This window comes from Amblyomma maculatum, chromosome 3 (assembly GCF_055883805.1).
Source record: "Amblyomma maculatum isolate TAMU_Amacu chromosome 3, ASM5588380v1, whole genome shotgun sequence".
NCBI lineage: Eukaryota > Metazoa > Arthropoda > Arachnida > Ixodida > Ixodidae > Amblyomma > Amblyomma maculatum.
In genome coordinates, this window is record NC_139346.1 from 194970250 (window position 1) to 194995669 (window position 25420).

At 44.4% G+C, this 25420-nt stretch overlaps 1 protein-coding gene across 1 annotated transcript in view; it reads left to right on the forward strand.

The window, feature by feature from the left end:
• The window catches only part of LOC146197331 (carotenoid-cleaving dioxygenase, mitochondrial-like), a 79679-nt gene extending 55065 nt beyond the window's left edge, over positions 1-24614 (forward strand). Inside the window, exons 2-12 of the mRNA XM_084596465.1 lie at positions 13144-13280; positions 14937-15061; positions 15626-15767; positions 16561-16702; positions 17668-17876; positions 18977-19134; positions 20307-20400; positions 20970-21081; positions 21939-22039; positions 23606-23720; positions 24367-24614. Of these exons, the coding sequence (XP_084452591.1) occupies positions 13144-13280; positions 14937-15061; positions 15626-15767; positions 16561-16702; positions 17668-17876; positions 18977-19134; positions 20307-20400; positions 20970-21081; positions 21939-22039; positions 23606-23720; positions 24367-24521 (1490 nt within the window). The 3' untranslated portion in view covers positions 24522-24614. The remainder of the gene's footprint in view (positions 1-13143; positions 13281-14936; positions 15062-15625; positions 15768-16560; positions 16703-17667; positions 17877-18976; positions 19135-20306; positions 20401-20969; positions 21082-21938; positions 22040-23605; positions 23721-24366) is intronic.
• The last annotated feature ends 806 nt before the right edge of the window (positions 24615-25420 follow it).

A 25420-nucleotide genomic window follows, 5' to 3' on the forward strand; every position in this document is an offset into this window, starting at 1 on the left:
TGAAAGCTTGACAGCTAGCTAGAAATTGCTGATTCTATAGCTGGTGCTGTCGTACTGAACACAATGACTTCACGAGTTTAATGATCAAAGCCATCATGCAAGCGTGTTCGCCGGCAGTTTCGCGCTATTAACTACGAGCACTGACGTCTACCTGTGTGTCTTAAAAAAGCAGCGTGACGGAAGTTTTAAAGTCTGACCTAAATATTATTGCTTTAAATTTCTCCACGTGTGTACACCAATAATATTTTAGGCACTCATTCTGTTCATTCCTAGTGCTTTGCAACAAAGTTCTAAAACTGGCAATTAAGTAAATTATTACGAAGCCTGGCCAGTGGCACGTGTATCTATCCGTCTGCTAAAGACAGCGTCGCGGCGCTGCCTCTCCAGGTGGTTCAGGAACGCCTTTACTGCGTTATGTTCGAGCTCCATAAGCAGAATAAAAGTATGAAGAAATCCTGACCTGGATCTGGTTAGGACATGCTGTTTAAACTATGCACAACGACACCAAATACGCGGAAATGCTGAATACTCCTCGTAATTCAACTATTGTGCTCAAAAGGGGAAAAAGAAAACAATGTCAAGTTAGCGCAAGTAGTTCCTTGCTGCAGAGAAAACAAAAGCACACTAATACTATACTGGGGATTACATCTGACACACCTAAGCAATATTTCATCGCAATTTCGCAGAACCGGATGGCCAAAGATATTTGCTGAAATCATGGCTACGTTGAACTTGTCAATTTCAAAGAGAGGTAAACATTGTGAGAGAGGCTTAACAAAAGGCTGCTATCCAAACTAAAGGTCCCCTGTGTGATTACGTCAGAGAATAGCAGTCGGTGTCCCTTTAAACGTAGACTTGCTTGTCAGCTGCTAGTGATAGGAAGTTACGGCCGCCTAAGATAAACATGACAACAATAGCGCCTTCATTCTCTGTTTAAACGGTGCTGTACTTGTGTGCCCTCGTCGAAACGCATCTTGAGTATACTTCTCTTTTTTTGTTGCTTGCTCTGGGTCTTCATTGTCGCTTCAGTAATGTTGATAATTTGGTAGGTTCTTCCAGCGAGCACGATGGTTTCTAATCGAGATCTGCAACTATCGTAGTTCTTGTTGGGAGCGCCAGCCTATTTGTCCCGGTCTTGGTTTTCCAGTTCAGTGCTGGCTCTTCACATTCTTTTTTTTTACTCTTCGCTATGAAGACATACGCCGTCATGATTACCCATATTGTAAACAGTGTTCACTGATGTATACGCGCAATAAAAAAAAAAAAAAACTGCAGACATATAATAAAAGAACCAAAAAGCTCAGACGGAGGGCTCGGCAGGTGATCTCGCTGTTTCCGATTCTCTTTACTTTTGGCTTTCGAGCGAAGGCGTCACCCGTCAATTGAGCCGTGTGTTTCACATCGATTTTGTTTCATTTCCTTGCCAAGCTATCTTTTCAGTAGAACAAAAAAGGGAGCTTGGCGGACACGCATGATATTGCGACGGGCTGAAGATTCATATCAGCACTTTGATAATCCTCGTAAAGGCTTGCTATGTTACTTACTGCTTCTGTTTAGCTTTGAAGAGGGTAGCATGGCGGGAGGCGCTCAAATACTACGATGTGTATTCTTATAAAAAACATAAGGTCAGTGTATGAGCCCAGTCTCCGACAAACAAATGATTCGTTCACTGCGAGCTTTTAAGAGCTTTGTCTCTATGTTATAGGGCACTGGAGAAATAAAATAAAATTTAGTGCATCCAGAGCACTATAATTAGTAAAACAATACGCCCGTAATAAATCCTACGGCGTGGTTCCTAAACGCAGAGAACATTGTGCCGTATATATGGTTTAGCTGGGAAGTGCACGTCCTTCGCAGTGGTAGAACAGATACAATTCAGCGTACGGGAAAAATACATAAGAACAGCAGACGTTTGTGCATTTCTAAAGGATTAACCGCTATTAAGCTCAGAACAGGTTAAGAAGTTATTCGAATAACTGACGAGCCAGTTACAGAGCATAAATATAAACATTTCTTCCACAAGCATGATCCCATCTGCCTTCCAAATGGAAAGTGAACCAAAATTGAACACTCTCCTGTCTCATAGAAAGCACACGAGTTGGCAGCTTAGGTCAACTGCTATTGTGTTAGGATGTGACACAGCCCACCCATCAATCAGTGCACAGCCATGTCGTGTGTCATATGAGCTACCACCTGCCAATGTCATGCCTATTATTTTTTGCTGCCAAAGCCAACGGTGACTGCCTTTAAACACTACCACAATAACGCTATTACAAAGCTCTCCTACTTAGCACTTTGCGTAAGCCTACCATGCACTCAACCCAACTTCTTAGGTTTGAGGAATAGCACTACATATACACACTTGAGAAGTTTCGGCTAACATGTCTAACGCGATTGTGTGGAAAACCCTATTCCGCAGACATGTGAAGTGATTGCGTTGTCGGCGTTGTTCGCAATAGCCACGAGGATGTCTCGGTTACATTCTAGTCGGCACATGAGATGCGGGCCATAGGTTGGCTGGAGGATTGTCTAACGTCACGTGACCACTCGACCAGAGCTATTTAATATTATCAATTGCGAAACATCCCATTAGGGGTCATGAAGGAAAAAACGGTGGTTTTGATTATTCAAAATGCGGGTGTTTACGAATGGTGGCGGTGCCCACGCAAACTGTGTCTAAGTTGCAAACTTTCAGATTGTTTATAAATGCACAGCCACCTAGAAAATAACATAAGTTGAAGAGTAGTAGTAGCAAAGATTCTTAGACATAATAGCCTTAGATGTAATTAAGGGGAAAAAGAAGATGAAAAAAAGGGATTTCCAGAAGACAATGACGGCAATAGTAGAAAGCTTCTGTTGACTCCTTTAGATGAACAATTCATGGGCACCTGAAAAAGAGCGAATTGAAACTCGTCACTTTTTGAAGCGGCGTTTCCCAACTGGTATGATTCAAACGCCCTTAACTTGGCATGGCACCTGGTGTGAAGGATAGATGGGATTAGAAAAAGAGACCGTTGAATTCACAGTCAGACATGATAACCTAGAATACACAAGCACGCTTTAAAAGACTGGTTAAAGCTAGACGTGATGGCTGGTGATCTTCCATATATATTGTTAGGTTACGTCTGTATGCTAATGAGCATGTATAAGATGCATAGCTCTGTCTGCCTTGAGAATGGGTAGCGAACCAAGTTCATGCAGCATGTGAAGCATTGTCTTCCATAACCGTTACGGGTATTCTGTAGAGTCCCCTGCGCATGTTCTTTTCGTGGGGTTTATACGCTGTGAATCAGTATTTCTTAAAAGGAACAGGCGCCGAAAGGCACATTCATTGTACGGTGTATCCGGAAAGACCGTTTATAACTTTGTTGCCACAAAGACTATAGCTAATCGACGTCATTTTACGAAACTGCAGCTACAGTCGAGGCTACTCCGGAACTGTGACACTGATCCAGTTTTAACATCAGCAACAAAAACTAAAAAAAAAAAAAACAATCTTGCAGCGATAGGACTTGCCCCTGTACACTGAGCAAGAATACCATGGTTACGTTTTGAAAGTGGCTTTAAGCATGAGCTAAATGGGCAGTACGATTTTGCGGTAGATATGGAGGCGTGCGTAAATAATGTGGTGCGTGTAGTTAACTAGATTTATGAACCTTGAAGCTTTCTTCAAGAGCAAAAGAACGAGAAATTTTGTGCATATTTTTACAGCAGCGAGGAATTTAATCAGGTAGTAAGCTGAGTTTTCTATTTCCCCAACGTGTTACGTTTGTAGAACTTGGTGCTGGGCTAGTTGGTTCATGATCGTACGGGAAAGTAAGCGCAAAAAAAAAAAGACAAACACAAGACTCGTTGTCCTGTCTCCTCTCTTGTGTTTGTCTTTTTTTTTTGCGCTAACTTTCCCATGTGTTACGTTCTCCATATAAGCGTACGTTTCTCCATATGTAGAAATGCGGGCGCTTGCTTACACGTGGGTTTTATGTTTGCATCCTCCTAAATCTCCATTGCACACGACTGTAAGCTGAGTTGTAAAACACCATGGGCACTTGGGGGTCGAGGAGTGGTTCACTAAATAACAATTCTGCCACGAGCATTGAAGAATCATGAAGTTTATACCACGGTCACTGAAATCACATTAGACACAATAACCCGTGTGCAGTTTACCAATGTGTTTATTTTTATTGCGTCTTTGTAATAAACGACTGTATTATTTTGACGGACGGACTCTGATCGAGCGGCCCTTTTCTTCCACAGGAGAAATCTACGACCCGGTCTGATAAATCGACCACCCGCATTCTGCTCTTCACTGTTTGTTTTTCACGCCGTCACGCCCTTTCCATTGTCGCAGGGGACGCTATCTTTGGCGCGAGGCGCGCTGCGATGCTGTGCTCTCACTGGAGAGGAGAAGGCTTTGCTCAGTGGCTCCGTTAAGGACGCATCGACAACATCGACCGCCAGGGAAAGCTATTGAGGCGCAGTTCTCCCCTTTCTCTTCCCCTGATGAACCTTCGATCTGGGCACTGGGAGACCTGGCCCCAGGAGCGAAACATCCCAAGCTGTTCAGTTGCGTTTCTTTTTTTTTAGTTTTGACTCGGCTAAAAGCGAGAATTCGAGCAGGTGCCCGACGGTGTTTGCCCGGTAAGTGTTGTGAAGCGCGTAAAAATTCATGCGATGCTTTCAACCGATAAATTAACAGCGTTACAAACTCTTAATCTAAGTCCTCCCTTTAACGGAACAGCCTTATTTAAACCTGAACGCTGAAAATATGCACCGACCAGCAGAAAGTTTTAATGGGCGTAGTAAAATCAGGTTCGCTACCTTTCTTTTCTTGCTTTCTTCTGTTCTAATGCACCCCGACCGTTCGAGGTGTCTGTCGATGTGGCGGGTGACGTACTTGACACAGAGACATGAGGGACGATGCACAGATAGCAACATACAAAACTTGACTTTATACAACGGTGATAACTAAGTAGTAAAGAAATCATTTACAGAAAAGTGAGGCGACTACAGTGCTCCTAAAAAGACTGCCTGAAATCCAGCTCTGCTCCGCCAGCTGTCTCGTCAAACAACACTCGTGCATAAAGCTCTCTTCTCACATCTCGAAAGTCAGGACCTGCCTGCTTCCGCGGCAGGCTTTTTCTGGAGTTTGAGTCGACCGCACCGCGTGACACCAGTCTGTGATGTTTTTTTTTTTTTTTTAATTTGCTCTTTACCGCGCCGCGCCGCCTCTTGGGATGGCATTATAGTTCGCCGGAAAATGTACTTGTCATGTACTATTTGCTTGTTTTAATTATTGAACTCAAGACCAGCATGACGATGAGTCCACATTTGCTTTCCCGTCAATCTTGAACTTTCGTTTTAGCGTTTGCCAGCGGGTAAAGCTGCAATGACGCAGGACGAACAACGCTCTGGGTAATCAGGGGGATTAGGGCATGCGCATTGGATTCTAATCACCAGCTTCGCTATTTTCGTTCATCCTCAGGCATGTAGTGAAGCAGTGAGTGTGTAAATAACCCAGTTTTCTCAGAGGCACCAAACTGCACCACTGTAGAATTGTAATTAGTTTTTTCTTTCTTATTCCATCTTCTGCCATGGCTGCTTGTTCCAGTTAAACTCAGCATTTGCAAGTAATCAAAAGACTGTGAGGAAAAGTGCTTAGAACAGGTTTCATCATCAAGTATTCTGCTCAAAAGAAAAGCCACAGTCCATTTAGAAGCCACAGTTCGATACTTTCGTAGCTTTCAGTTCTCTTAGTGGCCTTTCGATGCCGTGATTCTTTCATGTGTGTACGAAAGAAACACTACCTGGGCGCGTCCGGTCGAAAGCTGGCATCCTGGGTGAAACATTGATAACGTACGTCATCTTACTTAAGCATTGATAATGCTTCTAAAGGCGAACGGACGAAACGTCACTACGAACACGCCCAGAGTCGCGACTATAGGAGTGACTGTCTGTTCATTTCGCGTTCTTTGAAGTTAATTAGGTGTTCCGATATTGTTTCTAGATTTTAGTTATGCTTCCTTTTACTTCCTTACGCCTATAACTTGCTAGGCCTCTAAGCTAATCTAGTACTTTCACTGAGTTTCGAGGGCCGGTAGTTAAATGCAAACTGTTTTTGTGCACACAGTTGCTGTTAACATTGTTGGCCTTAAGTCCTGCACCCAGCACTACTCTCCGCTGGTAGCCTGTAAGCGATAGAACAGCCCTCTTCCCATAAGCTGCCCCACGAAGCTTTGTATGCTAATGACCTTTCGTGGCGAAGTCATGTTGGAAAATCGCAAGACCACAATCTGTTTTTTCCGCTTGTTGGCTAAAGGGTTTGCTCAAGGAAGGCGCAAAACCCGAATGATGCGCCGTAAGAAACGTCCAATTCATCGACATTGTCAATAGCACGCCAGGCCGTTATTACATCTGCCGCTCTCAATCGGCTCCACTTGAGGAAACTATAGGCAAAAAAACCTCATTGAACTGCCGTTTATTAAAAAAAAAAGAGGGGGGGGGGAGGTTTCCAAAGAAGCCCGGACATTATGAAGTTGGCCTATTCTCATACTTAATGAGAAATGTAAAGACAACCCTGCAGTGATGAAATACCAGCGCTTATCAGGCGCGAGCTCTCCTTTTTGCACTGCAACTCCCAAGGTTATTCCCTCGTGCTTTTGACCTTGAGCCGCTGAAGCGGAGGTGCGGTCAGTGACTGCACGTCACGTGACACGCTACGGCGCTCGCTCGGAGGCTCTCCACTGTGATACCACGGATGACGGGACTAGGCCGGGCGTTTAACAAATGCTTTACCGGCGCTTAGTTGCCCACTTTCGCCATTCATTAGATGTGTGCAGGTCCGAGTGCGCGCAGGCGTCAGGCTGAGCCTGATAATCCAGCCGATGTATGTTGCTTGCCGAGAAGCACCAGCGAAGGCCAGATAAAGATTTAATAAAAGCCAAACAACTCTGTAGGCACGTTTAAAAGATGTTATATCCGCGGATTCATAGGTCTAACCGAATTAATCTTCCCTAATTGTTTCTTTCTGGTTGCAGAATGCACAGAGAATTTGCGATAAAAGCAAAGCCGCAAACATGATAAAAAAGGATATTTTTAAAGATAATATAATGCATATAAATTTGTGTATGCCTCAACTTCTGATCCTCTACGCTTTCTTCAAGATCACTGAGATAGATCGGGTGTCCGTAAAGTCATTAGGACTCGGATTTATTCTTAAACATTCGAACACAATTTAAGAACGGGGTGGGGAATATTCCTTAGAAGTTACCCTCCGAACAATGGCGTCGACTGATTGCCATGACGTCGCGGCTAATCCTATTTTATGGAGGCACTTGCCAGTCACCGACAATATCATTCGGTGAAATTAACGACGACGTCATAAGAACCGATCAATGCCACTGGATGGACGAATTCCTATGAGAGGCATTCACCACTACAAAAAAAAAAAAAAAGAAATAGACAAAGCATCCGGGGACAGGTTACAGCTAGTTAAGTGTGCCAAGGAGCAGAGCGTTAAAATTTCGTTTCTTTCTTTCATTTTTTTTCTTTGCTGCTCTCTCAAGCGTTAATGCCGTTCCTTGAAAATTGCAGCCTACTATACAGGGTGTCAATCTAATAATAGGTTCTGTCATCCCTTCGTGTTAGTCGTTAAAGTCACACTTCCATACGCACTGCACCATGTTAAAAATTTTCACCCGTCATTTTCATGGCTGCCAGAACGCGAAGCGATGCATGAGCAAACGCTTAGGTATGCCAGTTTTTCTTAGCAACCGTGACCTTAAAAAGAAATAATCTCACTTCACACAGTAAAAAAGACAGTTTCTTTTGAAGCAAAGCATTGCAACAGGCATTTGAGAAAAAACACGTACCGCTACATCCGTAGTCTTCAATCGCCAGCCTCCACTGTTTTCAACCGTGTTATCTGGCTGTGCTGCGCCGCAGCTCGGAGATCGTTCGTGCCTCCTAGAACGCCCGAGTGGGACGCAAAAACGCCGTAGTGGCGTTAGCGGAGGCACGAACGAGCGGGGCGACGCACTACTTACCCTGAAATTGCAGCCTCCGGCGATGTGCCAGTAGCTTGAAAACATTGGCACGCATCCAAGTCCACGCGCTGCTATTTCCTGTGCCATTGGCTTCGTAAAACAAGGGCCGCTCTTGGAACAACAGAAGCGATGTGAGGTGAGGAACTGAGGGTCGGCGAAATATTACGTACATAGATAGTTTAAGAGGTCTATGCCTTTCTTGTTCTTCGTATCATTTGCAATATTTATAAATGATCCTCTCTGCATTGCGTATCAATGCATTGAGAGAAAATAAGAGGAGCGGTATTTCCTTCCCTACGATGAACACCAATCATCATCACCATCATCATCATCATTCAGCGACCCTTAAGAACCCGGTTTAGGGCATCACATAAAGGGGGTGGGGGCGATAAGCAGGAAATAATGTTTATGGTCACAAATGTTTATACAGTGAAAAACAAACAAAAAAAGAGACATGTTAACATTGCAGAGCACCAATTCATGTAGGTCGGTATATGGCTACACAATATTTAAGACGCATTACCAACACGCTCAGAAGAGTATGTAAACAGATATAAAGGCAGTATGTCAGTGAAGTTCAATAGCACTAACGAAGGAAAAATTCAGTTTGAGGCTGGAGTGAAGTAGCGAACGAAATTAGAGGGGTTCAACGCTGCTGAATCAAACGTGAAGCGGAGCAAAAGCTTTGGCTGTGGACGACCGAGCGTTGCATCGAACACAAGCGTTTCATTGAATGCACCAAAGTTCACTGGCGTTCTATAAAGAACCCATTTTCATGCCTGTTATGAACGTGCCTGCGAAACATAGTGGTAGCGTGAATTCAAATGTCATGGCAGGCTGATTCTTATGTCACCCCTCCACATGAAAGGAGAGGCCCGAGTTGGCGCTCTTTCAGGCACCTACTGACACTGACGCTGATGGCTAGAGCTGGCTGGCGTAGTGAAGCTCCTGCTTCAAAACTGAAGACCAAATGCTGTTTATTTTAATATACGACAATGACTGATGCTAACTGTCTCAATTTCGAGTTATGTTCATGGACGATATACTCGCAAATATAATTCCATTCATCAACAGCTAGTGGCAAGAATGATCTATTAAAGGCCTTCTTGGAGTGAGTTACAGGCTGCAGACTAAGAAAATTGAAAAGCCGATGTGATGATCGCGCGGGTGGTACAAGAAGGGTGACTCGAAGGTCAGGGCGTTTATAATACAAATTTTAAAACAAACCCAACCACGATATGTCTTTCTTTGATGAGCTAACCTTATGAAACAGAGTCGGTTGCGCTTGTCTAGAGCATTCTAGTTGTGTGCTTTGGAGCAACTTAAGTCCATCCTTAATGGCAACTGATTGTTTGGGGAAATGCGCTTGTGTCCTATACAGTTCGCATCTTCGAGGCTGCGCTAAAGCGTAAGCGTTATAAAAAAAAAGATAAACACCTGTTTAATAGTTTTTCATCATGCATAACTTCATGCGCATGGGAATCGCAGCGGTCATCATTCGCAAACTTGCTTCTCACGATTTTCCTGTGGCATTTTCAGCGTTCTAAAGCGGCACGATTTTATTAGGCGGTGTACGACTCGTCCTGATAACGCCAGTATCTCCAATAATATTTTGCGCATTTTTCGTTGCGTGCGCAGTTTTATGTGTCGAATTTTCAGCCGGGCGTTCATTCAGTGGTTCGCATTGTGTAGCACCTGGCTTACGACCTGGTCACACCTGTCACCATACAAGGGTCTTCGATACAACTAGAGTGAAGGTTTATGAGCAGTGTCTGTATCGGATGGACATTATTGCAGACTTTGTCTCTATTTATTTGTCGTGTTTCACTCCCTTTTGCATTTCCCTCACAACTGCTAACGACATGCTAAATTCCAAGCGGGTGAACAGAGAGGTTGTGGGCGGGGAGGTTACATGCGCGTTACAGTTGCTATAAATATGAAATATGACGTGTAAAGCAACAGCTCTAACATCCGCAGATTTAAGTGGGTTGCTTCAGTCTTCCTCCATTTCGCGTGAAGCTGCATGACTCTCTGAAATGAAAGGAACATAAAGAAACACCCCTGACACAACATCCAGCCATGAACAATCCTTGACCATGAACGATCAAGAACCGCAGAAGCCAGCTCCAGAGAGCGAGACTATCTTAGATTATACGGGACAACGTCGATGCCAAAGTGTGGAGATAAAAAGAACAGAGCAGGCGACGAGGTTGACCTCGCTATGGGGTGCATTAATGACCTACAAAGTGACCTGGGAAAATATTAAACAACAAAAAAACTCTATAAGGAGTAAACGAAACTATGTCTGGAATCTTCGAGATTACGAGAGAAAAAATAGAGAATGGTCATTTCTCGAAATGAGAAAGCCACAGAGATGCTTCGCGGAGACCGCCACTGAAAGCAGCGTGGCAGCGAAAATGACGCTGCTCAGTCCGAGCTAAGAGAAAGGCTATAAAAGCAGGCAACGGGTATGGCTCTTGGAGGTTCATTTAAGAAAGAAAACAACGAACAGGAGTGAAGGTGCTCTCGGGCACTCTCCCGCGTTTGCTGAGACGAGCGCAAACACAGAGGAAGCCATGTGGATTTAGGAAGTAAACACTCGGGCCCGTAAGCCCAGCAATCTTGTGCACACAGAGAGAAACGGAAACACGAAGGGAAGTTGCAAGGAAGAGAAAAATAAAAATGGGGACGTGTGGCAAGCATCTCTGCTGCTGCAGTCGTAAAAGAGCATGAGGCGTAAAGTGGTGGCGATACGTTCGGACAGCGCCCTGTAGTCTGACAGCGAAATGCCTATCATCACACTGCTTGTCGCAATGGTATACTTTCCTATATTTTGCAACAGTATCTCTAATCCGTAAGGGTCGAGCTCGAGCTTCAGATCAGGGCCAAGTAAGATACTATTATATGGTCGACTTTCAAACTGGTCCTAGCAATGCTAGAGGCTTTCTATATTTTTCGTCGAATGGTACCTGGAGCGATACCAAATTTATCAAAAATTTATGTCCGTGTTTCGCCGTGGCTGCTCCTCTATCGACAGTGTGGTTGACCTCGTAACTTCTGTGCAGCGCCGAAAGGCTATGAGAAGATTGACACTCGCTTTGTTTCTAGACATCTATGACGTCTACGAACGTAGCCCAATAGGGCGTTTTGAACGCCCTGGTAGCTGGTAAGATCGGAGCCCGCATGTTCAGCTGGATACGCAGCTATCTTTCAGAGAGGTCCCTTTTCGTCCAGACTGAAGGCGGACATCTTCACACCTAAGTTCACGCGGAGTTCCACAGGGTGGCCTACCAAGCCCAACCCTTTTCAACCTTACAGTTGTCGGCCTCGTAGACTTACTGTCACAATCTTCTAAAATCTCTGTCTATGCAGGTGATATACGTATTTGGGCATCCAGTTTGTGTGAGGCTTCAAAAGGCTTCAACGATATTGACGTCGTACCTTCTCCAGAAAGGCCTAAATATTTCACACGTAAAACTATGTCACGTTACCCCATATGCATCAATGGCAAATCTATTCCCTATAAGAGAAGCCTTCTCTTCATTGGAGTTGTCATTGATAGAAGTCTTTCGTGCAGTCCCCATCTTAAAGAACTGAGAAGCGAACTTGTAGCGATTGTCCAAGTTCTCTCTTTCCTCGGGGGAAAGTCCCGGGGTGCACCAGTGCACTCGAAGCTTCAAGTGTACCGGCCACTGTTTTTTGAGCTACATGTCATACAGCTTCCTCATATTTCTTCAAAATCTGCAAGCTAAGCTCTTCGTATATGCCTTAGACTTCCTAAATGTGCCTCAACAGCAGTGACTGTTATTGTCACCCGCGAACATCCTCTTACTACACATAATGTTGTTGGCACAATGAGAACACATATTCGGCACCTAACAAGGGTCACCAGTCGTCATCTAGCAAGCCTTCCAGTAATTAGGCCAAGCACTACATTCGCCAAAATTATAGAAACTCATCGGACCTATGTTCCTTCATAGTTCACCTTTGCAATAAAATCAAGCTCCCCGTCTATGTGCATCTCGGATAAAAATTTATATTCCTGGAATTACGAAGAAAGCCAGAATATTATCACCTGCTCTTAAACAAATGACATTGAATTATCTACAGTTCAGACATCAACATCGTGTAAACGTCTACACAGATTACTCATTTAATAGAACCAGTTCTGCGGGGTTTTCAGAATACCAGCCAAGCCGATTCTGATAAAGATCAAAACGCCATATCTGACTTGTACAGGTGTTGAATTAGCTGCTCTAAGCGCTGCAGTTGAATTAATTTCCTAAGAACATCCACATGACTGGACCGTGTTCACAGATTCTAAAGCAGATTTTCAAGGCCTGCAAGCTGGACTACGCCGCGTGTCACATGACCAACTCGTTGGGGAGATCTGCCATCTGTATCACGGTGCAATATCCAAAGGGTACGATACTATTTTTCAGTGGCTGCCAGGACACTGCGGAATCAATTATTAGAAACCACCAGGCGGACGAGGCTGTCCGTTCTTCACACAACGGCGGAATTCCAGTCAAAATCCCCATATCGAGGGTTGACGCAGCGTGTGCTCTTCGCTCTTTAATCTTGGAGATTACACTCTCAACGTGGAACACGGGGGAATTGCAACCGCCGCCCCGGGGCACTGGGTTCTGGACTGCGTTTCCCCATAGCGCGTCGAGAAGCAACGTTGCTGTGGTGTTTATGGCTCGATGTTGCTTTCACGAACAAATAAGCTTTCCAGATCGGAACGGCCGACAACCCAGCCTGTGAACATTGTAGCTGTGAAGAGACGGTCGAACCTCTCCTGTGTGAGTGTCCTATATTTATGAATGAAGTACATGAGTTGCATTGTGCACTGGACCGCCTCGATCCTCGCCATTTAATGGCGGGTAAGATACTTGTTCAGTGGCCATGAAAATACCCTGCCATCAATGCATACAGGGCACTGTTACCTAACAGCCACCGGCCTGAGTGACAGTGACTGTGCTCCACGTCCCTTTTCCTCTCCCCTCTTTGATCCCCTTATTCGTTTTAAAGTTTTCTCATACTACCCCCCCCCCCTCCCTCCCTCTTCTTTTTTTACTTTCTCTTAACTCACGTGCAGGCCAGATTCCCGAGTGGTTGAGTGGCAAGCTGTTCCGGCTTGGGCCCGGCAGGTGGGAGCTGGGCGGAGGCTTCTGTGTCCGCCATTGGTTCGACGGTGCCGCCATCTTGTCAGCGTTTGAGATACACAAGGGAAAGGTACGAGCAGCACGCGTAATGCTGCACGCGAACATTTCTTAGCGGGTGATTTTGTTTTTCTGTTTGTTTACAATCCTTCTTTCCAAGAACCACGAAAGATACGTCTATGTGGTTGGTGCAGGTGGTCTTTAAACCATGGTGGACATCGCGCACGAGTTAGAGCTTGATGATGTGACTAGAAATAACTAATATATCAATTTCAACGAGGAATTTAACGTTGTAAAAGAGAAGGCCGTAAACGTAAAAGTGAGCCCGGCTTTAAAAATGTTACACTGAACGCCAAAAATGCGCATTTGAAAGTTAATTGAATCTGCTGAAATGTACGGCTTAAGTCTGTAATGGAGTCTTACGCGTGATAAAGCAGCCAGAACAATGGTTACTCCCCTAACATCGTCAGATGAAGAAACGGCGTCTATATTTCATGTGTGAGCAATACGATAGGCCCCGTATTGTAAATGCGAAATACCGGAAAGACAAAAAAAAAAAAAGAGCTTTCGAACGTGCTTTTTATTTTTTTTTTTTTTTTTGACGTTCGGTGATGAGACGCGCGCTGCCGATCAAGAGAAAGGTAAACAGGGCGCGCGTTTGCTGTTGAAATCCCTCACTTGCTCAATGCAATACTTCCTCTCTAAATGGAAACTAATAAAAATTAAGTCACTTTGCTAGTTTGCTCTTTTGACTATCATGATGCTCTAGCACGCACGACATGACGTCGGTCTAGGTGTAAAATTCAACTGCACAGAGAGGAATGGCGTTTCTTGTGTCCTTTTAGAGCGTGGTTCTAGCTCTTTGCACTGCATGCAACTTTCAAGGTCATTCACTAGCGCGTGTGACCTTGAGATATCTTAGGGAGCCTAGCGCGTGCGCACCTACAGCCACGCCACTGCCCACTTTGTCTTCCTGGTCCGTAGCACTATCTGGGTTCATCGAGTGATCCCCCAGATTGTTGACCTACCATGTGACTCGGCCGGGAGGTTTAACAACTGCTTTGCCGGCGCTTGGTGGCTCAGTATCGCCATGGGTGAAGTGCGTCGCGGTCAGAGTGCATCAATGCTTCAGTCCAGCTAGGCTTCAGGTAGAGTCTGGTCATCCAGCCGATATAGCTCGCCGAAAAGCAGCAGCGAAGAGAGAGCGTGATCGGCTCGAGGCAGAGACCGACGAAGGGCGAACAGCTTAAGCCTCGCATTATTTATAGGCCTTTCTGTGGTGGATTGGACGGAGACTGGGAGACAGCTTTTGTTAACGAAGGGGAGAGAGAAAAAGCGCTTTATTTGAACCGTCAGAGAGTATGGATGATCGGGTGAGACGCAGCTACCCTTTAAACGTCTATATCCCCCCTAGACGTCGGCCGGAATCAGTTGGCTTCCGGCGGCGACCTGGGCTTGACGGATGACTTGTTTTTGGGCTTGTTTTTCCTGGCTGTGAAGGGAGGATTCCTGACTCTTTATTTCCATGTATCCCGTTTAGCGCTGGGCAAGCCCAGAACATGTGATTTAGGGTCGCTATACTTGTTACGTTGTCCCCTTCGTCAACTGTTAACGAAGGGGAAAACGAAACAAGTTTTTCACAATATCTGCAAGAATGCTTTCTGGCCCATTTGAAGGGCCTTTGAATGAGACATCTGGTTTTTAGTGGCAAAATCTGACCCACATGCAGGTGCGCTACAGCTCACGGTATCTGCAATCGGAGGCGTACAAGAAAATGTGTACTGTCAATCGTCCCGTCGTGACAGAGTTCGGCACAAGGTGTTACCCGGACCCCTGCAAGAACATATTCTCTAGGTGAGGAAGCGCTCACGCCTTTCTAAAAACAGCGGTATGTTCTTGTGAAATGCGAAGTGCTTATCTGGATTTGCACAAATGCCATCGGTGTGACCGATTATACTTTGACCCTGAGCACTTCAGCACTTGTATGTTGATATGCATAATAGTCGGAAAAGCGTAAAGAGGTGAAATTTAAAGGTACACGGAGGGTGGAGGGAATTTGGTTCTCAATGAAAGTTCGGATGTCTTAGCGAGGGAGCAGACTTTGCTTTTATAGAAATGTAAGGAAAATATAATTGGCTCATACGAATGGAATATCTTTGTTTCTTCTCCTCCCTCGTGGCGTTCCCTTGCAACTAATTAACATCACTTTTGAAGTTCTGCCGAGAGAAAATGAATGTATGCCTCCATTACCCTGAAACGGAGGATCTTCGAAACACGCAAAGGATATATTTCGACGCAACCAGCTCTGTTTTATATTGAGGTCACCGAAAGGTAGCGTTAAAGGCTACTAATGCTCTTTATTACTTGAATAGATACACTCAGTGGTAGTATTGACACCCGTCTGTGTGAAATTCGCAGGTTCTTCGCGGCACTGGTGCCCAGTGACTTGACGGACAACAACTTCGGCAATGTGTACGCGCTGGGTGACGAGTTGTTTTGCACGTCCGAAGCATGCTTCATGTGGAAAGTTGACCAAGACTCCTTAGAAGCCGTCCAGAGAGTGAGTACCAGCATTATCTGCTCTATGAGCGAGAAGTCTTCAGTAGATGATAAAGCAAACAACTCGTAAATAAAAATAATGACTTGGAGCTATAAGACGCATCTCTGTTTTAGTTTGAAGCGCCTCATTAACTAACAAAAAACAAGAATTATTTCATTGTATTTAGCTATACAAAATAATATTTCGTCCTCAATCTCCGCTACAGAGGTTGCCTCAAGAATTAATGAATAGTGAGACCCAAAGCCAAAACTGCGAGATTCTGGTTGTAAGCATGTATACGTTGTAGGTAGCGTTTCAATTTTGACATGCTGGCGCTTCCGAAACCTTTCTTATGAGGTGTCGCGTAATGAGACCGTTACTATATTATTTGAATAATTTCAAGGTCGTTCCTGTTGTGCCTTAATGTTTATATGTTTTCGACAAGGAAAAGAATTCATAAAATCACGCTGTGAGCAGCGAGCCGAATATCGATCAGATGTGGACTTTTGTATATAAAGATAGGTAGATGCATAACGCGTTTATATATTAGTCATAAACTGTTTTAGGAAGCAGGTGATATTTAAATCAAGTAGTTAACAGAAGTAGAAATACCAAAAGTGCTGTTTTCAGAAGAGGGCTGCGTTTCCCCTAAAAAAAAATCCGTGCAGTTCAGATCTACAAATCCATAGTTGTTAGGAAGCGCTCTAGTTTGTTCACTGCGAGAGCGTGGAAAGGCTTAGCACTATGTCCGCTTGCTGTCCATCGCATCGCGACCGAAAGAAGCTGGTGCCAATTTGTTTTCTTTCGGTCGCAGTACGACGTGAATAAGCTGGTGTCGGTGAACCTGGCCAGCGCGCACCCAATCACCCTTGAGGACGGCAGCAGCTACAATCTGGGAGCGAGCTTTAATTCTGGCCTCAAGTACCACATAATTAAGATACCACCGCCCGGAAAAGGTGAGAGCGGCCATCTTTTTAAGTAATTCTCTACTTGGAACATCATTTATGCTACAACATAACTAATCGGCAAAAATAAAAACTAAGGAGAAAGGACAGCCTGTTGGCGTTCGTCCTAGTTTTTCTTATGCTCGGCTTTCCTCACCGCGTTGGTTCCTTCTGAAGAGGGTGGGGGGGGGGGGGGGGGGGGGGTAGAAGCTTAAACAGTGCACAATGCTTTCAGTAAAACAGTTTCAAGTAGTGCTGCCTCTCCACTAACCAGCAATTGATTGGAAGATAAGCGCGCATTGATGGCGTCATGTATTCTAGGTTTGGCTAGATTTGGTCTGCTTAGTCCTTATTGCGCCGAAAATGTTGACACATATCGAGCAGACGAGGCGCAATCATCCGTCACTCCTTTCTGTCGATGAATACAGAAAGAATACGGGCATGGAGCTTTTGACTCTGTAGAGCACTTGTAGCCAGACATGTTGGGGTATATTCATGGGGAGACAGGAGCGCAAAAAATGAAAAACACAGATGTAGATAGGAAACAGAGAGCACCTTAGTTTGCAAAGGTCTTTATTTGACGGAATAAAGGCTGTAGCATGCTTGTGCTCGTCCGGTTTCGTTTCTACGTCCTTGTTCTTTTTTTTCGCGCTGCTTTGTATTTTTGAACTTTTGATTCGGTTCTATATGGGTTATGGTTCATTAAGCATGCTTTAATAGCGAGTTCTGTTGTTCAGAGGAATGATCATATAAAAATCATTTTCATTACACTTTCATTCACGAATATATTGCCACGCCGTGACCACAAAGATAAGTACACCGTTTAACCTCATGGCTGGCGTTTCTCCTGGCTGTTAGCTATTCGTCAAAGCAAAAAAATAAAAAAGACATTTTTCATTACGACTCCTACTTCGGAGATGCTGAGAGTGATACAGACTGCGACGAATCCGTTCTCATCCGTTTTCACGTGCGCTCAGGTTGCTCAGGCTTGAAGCGAGCGTCGGGCGTGTACCACATCCCATCGAGCTGGAAGACGGCGTTCAGCTACTACCACAGCTTCGGCATGACGCGCAACTACGTGGTGTTCGTCGAGCAGCCTATGCTGGTGAACGCTGTTCGTTTAGTAGGCTCGCGAATCAAGGGCTACTCCTTCAAGGACTGTCTCGACTGGACGCCAAAGGAGAAGGTGCGAACTGTACTCTACTCACCAGTCCATTACACAGGTGCTGCTCACGAGTGCTAGGATGACCTGTTGAATGACAATCAGCGGGAAGGGATGGAGAAAAAGCGCAATAATGCCTCCACCAAAACAAGGCTCAGTGATTTTACTCATGTAGGCATTGGAAGTAGCGACCTGCCGGAAAATCGCCGCAGGAATTAGTGGCAATGTTACCTGGGGTACATCCCCTTAGTGAAATGATTTTACGGCTATGTAAGCCCATTTATTTGATCATGGTTCTTATTATGGCCCTAATCATGACCTTACACGGTTCTGGGATTCTTAAATGTTTGAGAAAAGAAATTAAACCAAAGACTTCATCCTCCAGAACCAGTTATAACTATACAGCCCTGCCGCCAATCTAGCTCTGCCCCTTTAAAATGAAACAAAAAACGTAATCGTCATATTTTGGTAATAACGACCACATAAGCGCATGAGAGCCTTAGTTGCTTATGAGCCAAAAAAGCCAACACAACACAACACAACTTAAGTTTTTACAGACAAAAAGCAGTGATACACATCTTTATTTTCTGTACCGTCGACAGCCCATTTACTAGGCCTACTTTTTTTCTCCATTTTTCCCGTGTTTCTGACCTCGGCTGTTTCCATGTCCAAGCAGTGATACACACCTTTATTTTCCGTACCGCGTACAGCCCATTTACTAGGCCTACTTCTTTTCTCCGTTTTTCCCGTGTTTCTGACCTCGGCTGTTTCCATGTCCAAGCAGTGATACACACCTTTATTTTCTGTACCGCGTACAGCCCATTTACTAGGCCTACTTCTTTTTCCGTTTTTCCCGTGTTTCTGACCTCGGCTGTTTCCATGTCCAAGCAGTGATACACACCTTTATTTTCTGTACCGCGTACAGCCCATTTACTAGGCCTACTTCTTTTTCCGTTTTTCCCGTGTTTCTGACCTCGGCTGTTTCCATGTCCAAGCAGTGATACACACCTTTATTTTCTGTACCGCGTACAGCCCATTTACTAGGCCTACTTCTTTTTCCGTTTTTCCCGTGTTTCTGACCTCGGCTGTTTCCATGTCCTTGCATGGTCCCGATGTGGTTCCAGACGAAGTTCGTGGTGCTGGACAGAGCCTCTGGAGCGGCCTTGCGGACGCGATTCGTCACGGACCCCCTGTTCTTTTTCCACGTGGTGAACACATTCGAGGATGACGGCCACATTGTCTTCGACATGGTCGCTTACGAAGATGCCTCCATACTCGACAGGTATATATCACCGCTGCAATGACTCAACCAAAAGAAACGCGTAGTCACAAATGTTTTCGAACATTGGTATCAGGCAACATGTTATGCCATATAAGCATCATGCTCCGCCGCGTTAGTTCAGCGATTAGGAAACATGACTGGGGATCCCGAGTATGCGAGGTTTTTCCAGGCCGCGCCGGCTGCTTTTCGATGAAGACGAAACACAATGTAACCACTTATTGTTCGATTTAAATGCAGGGTAAAGAAAAGTGGTCGAAATTTTTGGAGCCTTCGAACATGGTGTCCTTGCTTCATGGCTTTAGAATGCTATATTTTATAAACAAAAAGGAAATCAAATATAAGTGTCATTATTTGTCATACACGGCATTTGTTGAAACTGAGTAGATATTAGCCTTCCAAAAAGTACGAGGTAGTCATTACCGACAAGTGAGTTTAAGGTGGCTTATTATTCCAAAGTGATGGAGACTCTAAGCCTCTCTGAGAAAAACAGTAACAAGCTTTACACGCTTTTGTGCATTCTTATTTTTACAAATTTTTTGTTCAAACCTATAAGATGAATCTGTGGAATCTGTAGAGCGTTTTTCGCTGCGTTAATTTTCTTCACACAGTCGGCGACGCTTCATTCCGTTTAATAACACCAAATATGGCAACATTTTTTAATTGCAGCATTCTACAGGGTCACTTTGTTGTTTACTTTTGGTCTCTGCTGCAAATGTGAAAGAGTATGTTTTCCCTCAGCGGCCGCTATATACTGAATGGAAATGCTTTTTTAAAGGAGGAGGTATTAGAAAGAAATGTCATGAATTTGGGCATGTAATACCCGGAGAAATATTGAAGCCTCTCATGCACACCATTACATACATTTTGTTACATTTACTGCAGGATGCCTTGTACAGAGCTCTGTTCAATTCAAAATGGATGACAACTGCCCTCTTTTGACGCAGAACGTCAGGTGTTGGTTATATATTTATATTTTCGGCTCTCGAAGAAGGTACTCATAGCTCAAATTAAAATAGCCAGGAAGCTCGATGGTTTATCAGGTATGCTCATGTACTTATTTTTCCTCTGGTTTTCAGACTGTTCCTGGCCTCAATCTATATCTCCAGCTCGATCATAACGCACAACGTCTGCACTGGTTCATCGCCCCTTACGCTATTGTTTTTGTTCTGTAGGTACTACTTGGACAAAATCAGAAACTCAACAGCCGATGACTTCGATCCGGACAGCCAGGGTCACTTCCGGCGCTTTGTGATCCCCGTATCCAAGGTGCGTAGCCTGGAATGCTGCGTCTTTCGTCCTAACTTGGCGCTGCACCACTGTGACGACCCAAGAAAGAATAGAAAGTAGTTGGCCGCTTTTTCTCCTTAGCCTGAGTAACCCATGCAAACACTTAAGTGCACCGAGGCAGCTGCTATCAGACTTTGGAAACCTCCTCATTCAGAGACCTGGAACTTTTGGAAGCAGGAACTAGAACTTGCTGCAATATTCAGCGCGTGTAGCAAAACAGAAATTTAGAAAAGAAGCAGTAGCATGGCAATGCGTTAGTGGGCTTTCTAAAAATGGCCATCTGGTTGAAAATATGAAGCAAAATTGGAACTGCGTGTGCTCTACCCGTGCTTGGGAAAATTTGTGCTCATGCTCTAATATTTAACTAAACAAAATGCAGTGAAATACTGTCATTCAGTCTGTGGAAAGCTATTTCAAACTTGCATCAATTCTCAGTATAGCCTCCCGCAAGTAAACCACACATGGCGATTGCTATGAGGGCAGAGTAGGGAAAACAAAAATGCTATACAATTTATACATTCTTGCTACTTCTTCCGACACGGGTACAGGCAAGCAGCACGATAGAGGGCAACCTGGTGAGCCTAAAGTACTCCGAGGCACGTGCCTACCGCCAGGACAACAGCACCATATGGCTGACACACGAAGAAATGGGATGCAAAGGTATGGCCCGTCTTAATCCTTAACACGGACGCAAAATAAGTACGTGCGTTCTACGAGCCAAACTAAGCATGGCGATTGAAACTTGCTACTAAGGAGAAAATGCTGCTAGATCTCTTGCAGTGAAGGGCACAAGAGGGTGCACCGGTGTAGGGGTCTTCATGTGAGAGCGCTGAAACACCATTGAGAGAGCATGCCTCAAGATGCATGAAAAATTGCAGTATTCGGAGGCAAAAAAGAAATGTCATTGGCCTAAATTCTAATTGCCGTCCTAGAAGTTATTCAATTTAAAGTGATCGCGGTGGATTAGGGCTAACGACAGAGAATAGAACATTGAAGGTGACGAAGCGAGTCAACCCATTCATTGTAATCACTACAGACTTCCAATGGCCTTCGCAAGGCAAACCCTCGAAAGAGAACCTAAGGCGTCAAACAGCCTGAAGACTGCCAAAAACATCCCCCTGCATAGCTCAGCAGAGGTTCAGCAGCCTCCTGCCTATTCTATGCTGCAGCGGAAACCGAAGCTGCCATGTCTCATTTGGGTCATTTTAACTATCTAATTCTGCGTGTGACGAAGGTTAACGTGTCATTGCAAATGCGGGCAGTTTCTTCATGGGCGGTTAGATGCTTGTCAGCGGAGTTCCCTTCTCTTCTATGATTGCTGTGATGAGGCTTATCATTATACTCAAAAATAATTAACTCTCAGAGTTTCTTTCCTCACCACAGCTTGATGTGCATGCTTCCGCCCGCTTTAGATTGACGCTTGTCATGCACTGCCGGATTAGTGGCGCAGTAGACGGATGCGTGCTCATTTTGTGCCGGCAAAGATTTAAATTGACCGCTATCGAACTCATGTGCAGGTTACGACCTGCCCACCATAAACCCGCAGTACCAGGGGAAGCCCTACCGGTACACATATGGCAGCGGAAACTTCGAGCGACTCGGCGAATGCCGAAATGCGGTAATACTATTAATGTGTGTTATAACTTATACACCTCTGTCACTCTGTCGCCACGCGAGTAGAAGTCAAAGCTGACGGTAGCAGATCAGAAGCTATATTTTCAATGCGCAGGAAATTGTAGTTCCTGACTAGCTCATACTAGTTAATAGTTCCTTGTTATACAAAAAGGGCTTGGGTTGATCGCACCGAACGCTGCTTATAGCATCCAATTCCTCAATTCCAGATGCTTCCCTCAGCTTTCACTTGTGATTCTAGCAAACTGTGACATTACAGGCGTGCTTGCTTTCATTTCTACAAAGAAGCGTTTTATTGTTGTTTGGCACACGTTCTTTAAAGTTTTTATTCTATTAAAAATTTAACGAACTATATCTTAGCTCCCATTTTTCTCGCTTACCATAGCTGTCGTAGTGAAAGCCTGTGCGAATGGGTGGTCCTTTTTACGAACTGTTTTGGGTCAACGTGTGCACTCCAATTCAAAATAGGCACTTTGCGTTGCTGGCACCTCATTAACTGAACTGAGTGCTATGTTCATGGAAGTATACTTTAAGGGCCTCCTGTCGGTTTGAGAGTACATGATACTATAATGCTTCTAGAGATGATGGCCTAAATGGGCATACGAGACACAATGAAGGCACGGGTGCATAATATGCCAATTGTGTATCAGTGAAACTGTTCCAGTCGCACAGGTTCATAATCGAGGCTTAAACGGAATAGTGTTTACAATAAAACTATTAGTGCACCCCAAACAGCAGGCTGAAAAGAAATTCGATACACAATAGACCGATGGTTTTCGAATACTTCTTCCCAAAGTTGAGCCAAGGGCTCCTTTTCCGATGCTTCCCTCCCTTTGTCCTCCTGCATGGAGCTTCATCTGGAGAAATATGTGCCTACTAGATCAACTCAGCAGCAGGCTTAGGCATAGGTTCTTGCCAAGCATAAGAGAGATCGGAGTGTTTTTCAGGTATATTTAGTCGACAGAATCACATTCCTTAGATTCCTCCAGCTCTGTATAAGAAAGACTTTTTTCTTTAATTACTGGCGAACACTTTCAAAAGGATGCCAATAGCAAACCAAACTCCAAACTGAGCCCATTGCCAGGGAGGATTTTCGAAGCAACGCAGTGATGAAGTTCAAAATACTGCTAGAAAAACACACCTAAGAGCATTGAACGCCTGGAGTATAAACTAGAAATCCAAACCATGGGTCCTTTTATAAAGTATCTTAGACGAAGTATTAAAAGCCCGAAAATGTTGTTAGTGAAGCAGGATAGAGTAATAAGGAGGTAACTATGCATCTGGCGTAGAAAACTAGTTTTCATGTAAAAAGCATTTGAACTGATTCATGAAATCTGTAAGTTATACAATTACATGCACAAAAAATGTCGCTTTCTTCTGGTCGTTAAAGAAAGTAGTCAGGAATGATATGAAGATATAGAATACGATTGCACTAATATGTAGACCTTGAGCTCCTCTACGTTTAAGTTCAAGAATACTTACAAGAATGCATTTGTCTCGTTCTTCACACTACTGCGATATAAAGTGTTCTATTTTGTCGCGGTCTGCGCAGATATGCAAGCTGGATATTGAGAGGCGCGAGATGCAGCTCTGGCGGGAGTCGGATACGCAGTTCCCCAGCGAGGCCATCTTTATCGCAAACCCCGAGGGTGTAGATGAAGATGACGGTAAGACGTTTAATTATTACGTTAATCCTGTGCTGCAGAATAGCCTTAAAACTTTTCTACGTAATATGCTCATATGTGCCGTTATGTTGTCTTAAATAATCACTACAAACACCTTCGTTTTATTTGTTTCTAAATGCTTGTTTGTTCACAGCATGCTGAGAGGCTGTAAATTGGCATTTGCTCCTTGAATGAAAGTGCTACTTCTTGGGCTTTTGTATTCTTTGGAGTGTATAAATGCTTTGCGTGTTGTAGCCTTCGTGAATCGAAACAATATTGCCTTTTGCCACAAAACCTAACACTCTTGTATGTCTCAAAGAACTAATAAATAAAACAAAATGTCAAGCAAAAGGCGGATATTGTGACTTCTGTCTAAATGAGTGAGTGAATGAATGGGTGATCAAAATATCGGATTTGCGAGACTAAGGTTAAATGAGTGTGTAAACATGTTTTGACAAATACTAATTCAGGTTGCAATTTAAACTTGGAAAGCATAACTTGTGCACGATGATAATTTTCCTTGTACTGACACTATATAGTAGGCTCTAGATGCTCGTGCTTGCCTCATTATCCACGGGCTTCAGACCTTTAATTAAATTTTTGCATTTTCACCTGACTTTAGCTCGTATGTCAAACTTCGCTCACGCAGGCGTCCTTCTCTCAGTCGTGAACGACACAGACTACAGCAAACCGGACTTCCTCTTGGTGCTGGACGCCAAGACGCTGACTGAACTTGCGAGGGCACAACTGCCCCCTCATGTGCGCGCCTGTACCTCGATCCACGGTTGCTTCGTCAGAAGCTGAGGCTGGCCCCAGGGCCACCCATCTTCTCCGGGAGCATCGCACAAGCCTGCCTTTGTATACGCAGCACCCTGTTCCACTCATTGCATGTGTATATGTCCTTCATTTCGGTGCTGTGCGCCGCGTCATAGGCTGATGTCCACCGTGCTTTATTTATTTTTTCTAGTGTCGTATTGCCTACAAGACACCGTACATTTGACGCGGATAGTTTGGCTCTTGTTTTAAAACTGTCGCAAGAATGGCCACGTAGCGATCCACGTGAATAGATTTTAAAGTTGTAGTTGTGAAGTTACATCCTTCTTAGAGATCGGCGTTGGGGGTTTTTCGTAGCGAACCACGTGACTCAACCTGGATTTCCTGTCTACTTTAACCTGTTACTTAAACCGCACAGTGATTGGTATTAGACCAAGAGAGCATATCTAATAGTATTCTTGTTAAGTGTCGCCCTGGAACTCAAGTTACTTCAATGAACATTTTCTAAGTTGACACATGAGCTTATTGTGTTTAGTAAATATATATTTATATTGCTACCACTCTATAAATGATGAGATGAGTCAAACCCCATGTGCAGATATTACTGCCGAGGAAATTGTGATGTCCTCAGGCGTAAATTAGGAAAATCGGACGTGTGTTGCTTGCAGATAAGTTGGCTCTATTAATTTAGTGCTGTGCACTTTGTCTGCTTTCTAGACGACGCGAATGTCAGGTGTCACAAGGGGCAAAGTCACGTGGTTTCTTTCTTGAATAATTTCAGCCAATTGGTGACAGATTTAGACAGGACTTACCGTTAAACGCCTTTGTTCTTAGGTCGCTGTGGCAAGGCTTCATACACTAGTACCATGACTTGGGTAACCTTTGCAGTAAATATGACGAATATGCAGTAGGGGCCACCGACCAAGGAA